This window comes from Gymnogyps californianus, chromosome 3 (assembly GCF_018139145.2).
Source record: "Gymnogyps californianus isolate 813 chromosome 3, ASM1813914v2, whole genome shotgun sequence".
NCBI classification, from domain to species: Eukaryota; Metazoa; Chordata; class Aves; order Accipitriformes; family Cathartidae; genus Gymnogyps; species Gymnogyps californianus.
This window is the reverse complement of record NC_059473.1, coordinates 115488740-115497289: the sequence shown is the minus strand read 5'-3', so window position 1 is coordinate 115497289 and position 8550 is coordinate 115488740. Positions and strand designations below refer to the sequence as shown.

The following is an 8550-nucleotide window of genomic DNA, read 5'->3' as shown; positions in this document are numbered from 1 at the left end:
TTTTAAGGGTCACATATGGGGTAAATATATTCTCCAACATCAGAGATGTTGTCATGCCCCAGGTGTAATAATCAGGCACCTGAACTCCATGCACTGCCCACTCAGGTCGCGTCTTGGGTCCATCACTTTCCCGGCGCCTTCTGTTATGATGGGGCACTGAGAAATTGAACACTTTAGAAGGGCACATTGTTGGAACGCCAATGGTACAGCGTAAACCTGCCATTTCGTGTACATGCAGGTGTGAGTACATTTTCCCATTCGAACATGCCCAAAAGGTGCCCTGAGGGGATGGATATCTCATAGTGGAGCACGTTAATGGGTCATAGGATTTAGTTACTCCGATTCCTCCTTTCCACACAAGGTTCCACTTGGTTTCGTGGGTAAGTGTGACTCCACATTTTAATGCAGTTTTTCGACTGGTAATGGGCCCTTTACACCTGGGGTCTCTACGTTTAAATCCTGGTACCGGAAAACCCCAACAAGTACACATATCCCGAATGAAAGTTCGCAATTCTGAGACATACCATGTTTCTATAGGGTCCCATGTTAACGATTCACAATCAATGGTCCGTGAACAGGTCATTAAGGGGGTGTTCTTATAGGGTAGGGGATCTATTTCCTGCGCATCAATTATATTGTCTGGATCAGTAAAGCATGCTTAAGGGACCAAGCGTATTCATAACGAGAACGATTCTGGTGGGCATAGCACCCCATCTGCGAGGAATTTGAATACACCAACCTGGGGATAGCGGAACATTATATTCATGTTGTAGGGGTTCACCGTGAGGGGGAGGGTCCCACCAACGTACCAGATTACAAGGGATCTCCTCCTCCCGGGGACACCACTTCGAATTCAGTACAGACATGCAAGGGAGTTGCACTTCCTGGGGACATGCTGTCCAACCCTCTCGGGCTGCAAGGGAGCACTCATAGTTCCTATGCAGAGCTGTTGCTTCCAGCATGTAGCCTTCCACATATCCCTCCAGGTCGTGTTAACTGGAAACCTATAGGCTACCGGAGAGGGTATGTAGTCAGCTTCCCACCCAGAGAAGGTGCGTAGTCAATTCCCCACAAACATTGTTCCTTCCAGAGAGTATTCTGAATACACTTTTGGTTTAACATTTCTAATTTTGAATTTAACACTCGTGAGAGATTTAACCAAATAACGGCAAATTTGAGACCCTCTGACGCGGACGTAGGGAGGTCCACGCAAAACCCTTGGTCTGTCCGATTCCAGATTCGGACGAAACCAGTAATCAATTCCCATGCCAGGTTGGGTTGGTTATTCAGATTCCCCGTTGATTGAGACAAGATTATACATTCACAAAGTAAGAATATAAACTTTCCCCACACCATCTATTCCCTAATAAAGAACAGCAACGGGCCTAACAGGATCAGGCAAACAATGCAAAGAATGACCCGCTGAACAACTGAAACCCTAAGTGCCACGATGGGCTTCTGTCAACCTGTAATACATATATTAGAAAGACGGGATTATCCATCGGGTGTGAATGCGATGGTCTTTCCCGTGGGCGTCAGTAGCCACCCATGTGTAAAGATTCAGTGGGGTTTTTAGAGTGAGGGGTACTTCCCCTATAGTTGGCAGATCAGCCAAAACTGGCTGTCCCGGATAATGGAGGGGTTTTTCTGGGTCTTCATCTTCCCTTTTTCCCGGCAGTGAAGAGGGGGGTTTCGGACAGAAAGCAGTGAGTTTGGGACATCCGTTCTTTCCCCACCTGTTATTAACTTTGCCACAGCGTCCGGGAGCCGTGCAGGCCACCCAGCACTGTGCAACTTGAGAGCATGTTTTAATAACCCATTCGTTCTTTCTACTATCCCGTTAGCCTGGGGATAGTAAGGGGTATGAAATGTCCATTGAACTCCTTCATCCTTTGCCCATTCTTGAACCACCCCGGCAGTGAAGTGGCTGCCATTGTCAGATTGGATAGATTTAGGTTTGGGTAGGTAACTGAACCATCGCTTTAACACTTTTACCGTATTTTCCCCGGTAGCTCGTGCCACTGCTTCGGCTTGAACAAGGCCGGAGACGACTTCTACCCCAACCAAAATATACTGTTTTCCCTCTGATTTTTTGAAAGGACCTATGTAATCTACTTGCCAAGTTTCCCAGAGACCCTTTCCGTCCCGTAAGTGGAGAGGGGGTCCTTGCAAGGGATGCCGCTCTAATCGGGTGCGGCACTGACTGCAAGCAGAAGTGATCGTGTTACACAGTTCCCGAGTTACAGGCCAGCCTCTGCTACCAGCCTCCCTGAAAAGATCTTTAACTCCTGAATGACCGCGTCTCACGTGTAACCACTCCAGCAGGCGCTCCCACTCTTTTTCTTCGGCTTCCACTGCCATTGGAGCTAAACGTGTCAGCGAATCTACCTGATTGTTCCAAATATGGGCTGGGTGATCCCCCCTCTGGTGTGCGGCTACCCATCCCACCAAGAAAGTCCCCTGCTTAGCAACCTCTAATATTTCCTCCCACTTTTCCCTCTGCCACACGGGTATGCGATTAACTTCCCATTGATTCTGTTCCCAGAAGGGGAGCCACTCGGTACGTCCTTTGAATACAGCATATGAATCTGTGTAAATAAAAGTCGATTCTTTGTTCTCAGCTTCTCTTTTAATCACACTCCACACTGCCACCAACTCCCCCACCTGAGCACTTCCCTCCCCTTCCGTTATAATCCGCTCCCCCGAATCAATATGTAAGGCTACTGCCCGATATTTCCACACCTTTCCCTCCCTTTTTGAGGACGCATCAGTAAACCACACATTTTTCAAATGAGGTTCAAATGGAGGAGCTGGTTTTATAAGGGAAGGAGGGGTATCCTGGTTGGATTGGCTATCAGGTGGCTCCTGTATTTGGAGTACCTTAAGTGCCCCTTCTTCTACCCTTCGTGCATGACAATAGTGATCTAATTGCGCATACCATTTCCTGACTGTTTCTCGCTGTGCAACCCCCGCGGGGGTGGGGTCCCAGCCAGCACTGGCTTCAGGACCTTAAAGGGCCCTCTCAAAATAATCGGTTGTTGCTTTGTGATTTTTTCAGCCTCCTGTAGGGCTAGATTAACTACAAAAAGACCCTTCTCCCAAATTGAATATCGTTTTTCAGCATCTTTGAAGCTTCTCGAGTAGAACCCGACAGGGCGAGTTGGTCCTTCAGGTCCACGCTGCCACATGTGTATTGATAGGCCGTGGATGGTTGCGATCAGTTCTGCTATGTTTGGCACCGCGGCGGTTAAGGGGCCTGTATTGGCGTTTAGGTGCCGATAATCGACTGTTAGCCGCCATCTGCCGTCTGGCTTGCGGACAGGCCAAACGGGAGAATTATAGGGGGAATGTACAGGGATAATTATTCCCTTTTCTTTCAGGTCTGAAATCACAGGAGCAATCCCTTCTCTAGCTCCTAGAGGGAGAGGATAGGGTTTAACATTCACAACCTTAGACGGGGGTAATTCCGGCGCGGATTGTAACAGTCGCACCGTGACTGTCGGTAAACCAAACACCCACTCTTTTCCCTTCGAGTCCACCCAAGCACGCCCTCGGAGCAAATCAAGTCCCAAGATATTCGTCGGCAATTTCCCCAATATCATCAAAACCTCTATCGGGGATTCGTCCCCAGGCAACCAGCATTTTACTCGAGCAGTCGGTTGAGGTCTGGAATTTCCAAACACATCAGTAACCCAAATTCGCTTTTTATCCGCCACTATCCCGTAGCGGTTAGCCACGTCCTCCCGGAGAGCCGACATCTGGGCTCCGGTATCTACTAAAAAGGTGACTGGAGTTTTAAAGGGACCCAGGGGAAAGGTAATTAACAAGTCCCCTTTGTCGTTTTCTGTGAGCCTCCTTAAATAGATCCACCGGCCATCCCCCGGCTCACCGACTGGGGACGGCGGAGGGGGTTTCCCGACTCCGGGACGCTCAGATCGATCAATGCAGTCTCCCGGGGGGGGCGGATGGGATTATTGTTTCAGGTTCCCGGGATGGGAGAACAAAATCCTTGGGGTTTGAGGGAGATGGGGATTCCTTTATTTTGTCCCAGCTTTTCACCAAACTTTCCAGATTGGGGGTGGGTAACCCATCCATCACCTCCCTGGGAATCCCCTTTGAGATGCCTTCTGTCCATAAGACATATCTTTTACTATCAGGGGGCCGCGTCGGCTTCGGGGGTGCAGCTTTTATTCGCCCATTGCCTTCCACCCTCCTAAGGTCCGCCTTGGATTTTGTCTCTCCCTGGCCGGTAAATCCCATCCGTCTCCCGTAATTAATCAATTCTTGTGCCACCTCTCCCCATGTCGTCTCCGGGGGGCTCCCCTTCTCTGGGGTCGAGGCGCCCTCAACCGATCTTGTAGTTGCACCGCATATAATTTCAAAGCATCAGGTAATCCTCTTATAAGGGGATGCAACCTGTCGGGGTCTGCCACATATTGCATGGGAGAGGGCTGTTGCGGAACCAATAACCGGTCATGCATCAACTGGAGGCACGCAGTTTTCTGTACACTTTCTAAAATGTGCCCCGCCGTAGGCGTTTTAATCGAGAAGGGGTCTCCCCTTTCCATGGGATCCAATCCACCCGCCCAGTATGCCACTCTTTGGGTCAGGGACCAGGGTTCTCTATTGTCATTTGTGGTTAGAAAAACTCCCGGACCCCAATATCCTCTCGCCTCGTCCTCACTCAGCAAGATACGGTCACCCCCGGTAAGAGACACTCTCCACACATACTCAGTTTCAGTTTCTCGGGGGCCCCGGGAATATTTCTCCTGAATTTTACCCAAATCAGTGGGAGAATAGGGAATGATACGAGTGGTAACTTGTTGGGGTCCTCCTTGACCACCATCCACAGTCTCAGTTTTAATTAAAGGTCGCATTACAGCTCCCTCCCCGAGGGAAAATATTTCTTTTATACGGTCTAGGTCTTTAAGAGGGTATAACGGTTTTGGATTTTTCCCCTCGTCAGAATCGGCATCCGAATTTTCTACAACAATTGGGGAGCGGATTTCATCTAATTGTTCCCGCAATATTCGCTCCCGCTCCAAAGCTTCCGTCAAAGCGGTGTGTAGCCGTTGGTTAGTCACCCGCTCGGCGGTAAGCTGATCAGAGAGATGTCTTGTCTCATTTCCTAATTGCTCCTGCAGAGCCCCCACCAGATCTTGAAGGGATTTTATTGTCTCCCCTTCCACGTGTTGGGCCATGTGTTTATTCCGTTGTGCTGCCACCAGAGCTGCTCCTAAAACCGCACAAACTACTGCCTTCCCCTTTCCTTGTTTCAGTTTTCGTTCTTTAGCCAAGGTGGAAATTCTGTCGGCTACCGCTTGTGGATCGTGCCAATTATTGTGGGCCCAAGTCATACCAGAGAGAGAAGGTCGGGCGCTATAGCCCTCTAACCTCTCCAGGAGAGGGGTACAATCTACAATCGGTCCTCCCAGGGAGGCCATTATGAGTGTACAATTATAGGGACCAGATCCCGTACTAGTCCTCAGAGGACTGTCTCCCCTGGTGTATGACTCCTCTCAGAGAGGGGCTTTGGTAAAAGCCTAGTCCCAGTGATCGCTTTAGCACCAATGAGGGAATCCTGCCGACTACGCCAAATTTGTTACGACCCGGACCGGACAGACCAGAGGGCCGTAGAGGTTCTGGGATTCCCCCGGGCTAAATTAAGGTGAAACGACACCAAACGATCACTTTGAACGCTTTATTCGAACAATCCAAACTGCGGAAGGCATAACAGTGGGCAGCGTGGGTTGCAGCAAAACGTTCACAAGAAGAGAGAAAAGAGAGGAATAAGGAAAAAAAGAAAAGAAAGAGGGGGGGGAAAGAAAAGAGATAGTCACCACCCTTGGATCCCGCGATGTCGGCGACGAGCGTGGCAATCCTCCGGTGATGGGCGCGCGTGCGGCTCTTTGCAGTTGTGTCTTTTATAGTCTAAATCTCCGTCCACAGTCACGCCTCTTGAAGACTTACATGGGTTCATTCTAGACAGTTCTCAACATACATGGTAGTGTTCCAGAGGGTTCTTCACCTACTGAGCATGTGCGGCCCATTGGGGTGGTGGTCTTAGGGACTTTCCAAGGAGCTACAAGCCCCCTCCTCAGATAAGCTTTGTGTGGCCTCTGGCCATATGTGGTGGGTTACCAGGCTGGTTCTGCCAGAACACAGGACTGCACACCCTCCGGCACACCCCCTGTGTCCATGCCAGCCAACTTCCTGCTAATGGCCCTCTTCCTTATGCAGACCTCTACAATGTTTGAGACATTGACAGACATTAACTCTTTCAGTCCCTCACACCTGCCAGGTAAGTGTTCTGGCAATTGGGTAAAATGGACACAGATATGATCCTGGAAGGTCAATCATCATGATCTTTTACAGAAAGTTTAATCTGAGGAGTATTTTGAATCCCAATTGACCTGGCTTCACAGGGGAACAGAACAGGGAGATTCCAGAATGGGGATTAATCATTTCTATGACTATAGCATAGACATAGGCACCAGCAGGACTTGGGGAAGTTGCAAGTGGAAGATTACACTGGGGTGTAAATGTTGGAAGTGCAGTTTTTTCTGTGTCAGATGTATGCCTAAAACTCTTGTTGAACTTAACCTTTTGAGAATAATCCTGGTTATCCTACAGGTGTATTCTACTGACTTAAAAAAGCTGGCCTTACTGGAGAATCCTCTGATAACATCAGAATCTGGTTTAAAAGACACTTTGTTCCTGAGGGAAAGTGAATGTACTTGGTGAGGAGTTATACGCAATTTCTATGACTAGCAGTACCCATCAGACCAAAGTAAGTACTTGTATTTCTGATGGTGCTATAATGTTATCTGTATAGTGAACCTTCATTCGACAGTACTTCTGCATGGTCTGAGGACTAACTCTTGTAGCATGGGTCTAAATGAGAAGTGACAGGTGCCACCACATTTTGCTATTCTTGTATGTGTACCCTTAAATTACCACATTCCTCACACCTCAGTATTCAAGCTTAGACAGGATTTCTCGAAGATATGTGTAAGATGTGCAAATCAAAGCCATATGCTGCAAAAAAAGAACAGATATGTTATGCCGGTCCTGTACTTAAACCTCTGAGAGAATAAATGTATCCAGAAGGATCTCCCCAACTCTGAAAATAGCTGGTTAAAGGATGAGTAGTCGATGTGGCACAGAATGCAACTAATGTTCATGCTGAGGTGTCTTTATGGAATATTTAAGTAATATGGCCTAAATTAATCTCATCTAATGTTAGACACAGCAATGCACTACTTTTAGGCTAGAAGTGTAGTTATCTGTGTCTCCCTCTATAGTCAGCGGGAAGGAAAAAGCACTTCAAGATGATATTTCACACCACATAAGATCCGATGACTTTGGAAATCTCTCTTTGCTGCATGTGCATTTTGATTAGCTGGAAAGAACCTGGACATCTGTGTGGAAAGGCTTGCAGAGCATGAGGTGAGGAGACAGAGATCCTGAGAAAAACTGGGAACAGAACTGCCAGCTTTTGCAGTGTCAGGGTTGTCCTTGCTGAACAAGGGTTTGGATATCTGCTCTGCAGGGGGAACAAATAACTTCTGATGTTCAGCATGGGGTGGGAGGGTGGGATGGACCATAGGAGAAAATAGACTGAAGCACAGAGACCAGTGAACTTCTGAGAGGATCTGAGAGTGGCCATAGCTCGACCACAGGGATTTTCCAAAGGCTGCAGAAGGGACTGTGTCAAACTTGTTGCAGCTCAGGAAGCCTCCAAAAATTGCTGAACTCAAAATAAGGCTGGAGAAACAGAAACAACTTTCAAGGACATCGCAGACAGGGAAGAGATTTATTTTCAGACTTTTTTTATTTTATTTTAGTCTGTCCCACTTTGGTTTTCTCTCTTCAAAAAGTCATAAATCATGACCTAGCAATTCATAGCTTTCTTGGTATTTTTGGTGTTCACTTAAAGAGAACAGCAAATCCCTTCAAAGCTCTGGCTGGTTTGAATGTCCTGGCTCCCCATGCTAGAGAGTTGTGGAGTGCTTTTTCCTGGTTACAGAAACTGAAGCTTCCGAAGAAGACAGATGTTATCTTTCTCATTTGCCTCTGGGCTCCTAAATTTCACTCCACTGAACAAAGAATAAGATTCTTGTTACCCAGTTGTTTTACAGCAATGAATTCTCTTCTTATGATCTTTCGAAGCAAAGCTAAGGGACAGTTTAAGGAAACACCTTCCTCTCCTTCTTCCCTCTCCCTGCCCACCCCCAGACTCTCAGTTTTTAGCAGGCAGTGGCACAGGGTCTCTCATACGTGCTCTATCTCTGCTGCAGAAGAATGTGTCTTCCTGAGTTGACGTGGTTATACATTGCCTCTGAGCCCTGCAGTAATTCACCGCAGCCTTTGGGCTGCTGTTGTGTTATAAGCGATACCAGAGGGCATTGACATCTTTGGAGGCAATCCACCTGCTCAGACTGGCAGGAACTCGGTGTGGCGGAGACCAGGAATAGCCAGTTTTTACCTCTTTAACATATGGCCTTGGTCATGAGAGAGAACCCAGTGATAATTCAGAAAGGCTTTAAA

The 8550-nt window shown here is 47.9% G+C and overlaps 1 protein-coding gene across 1 annotated transcript; it reads right to left on the bottom strand.

Annotated features, from left to right (window-relative positions):
- Positions 1 to 3953: 3953 nt before the first annotated feature.
- LOC127015012 (uncharacterized) lies at positions 3954 to 5823 on the bottom strand. Its single transcript, XM_050894715.1, has one exon. The coding sequence runs from the start codon at positions 5442 to 5444 to the stop codon at positions 4278 to 4280; it is 1167 nt and encodes a 388-aa protein (XP_050750672.1). The 5' UTR covers positions 5445 to 5823; the 3' UTR covers positions 3954 to 4277.
- Between the last annotated feature and the right edge of the window lie 2727 nt (positions 5824 to 8550).

What these genes read in the sequence shown, in the direction of transcription:
- LOC127015012 (XM_050894715.1), bottom strand. Translation starts at nt 5,444, where the DNA reads ATGGCCTCCCTGGGAGGACCGATTGTAGATTGTACCCCTCTCCTGGAG.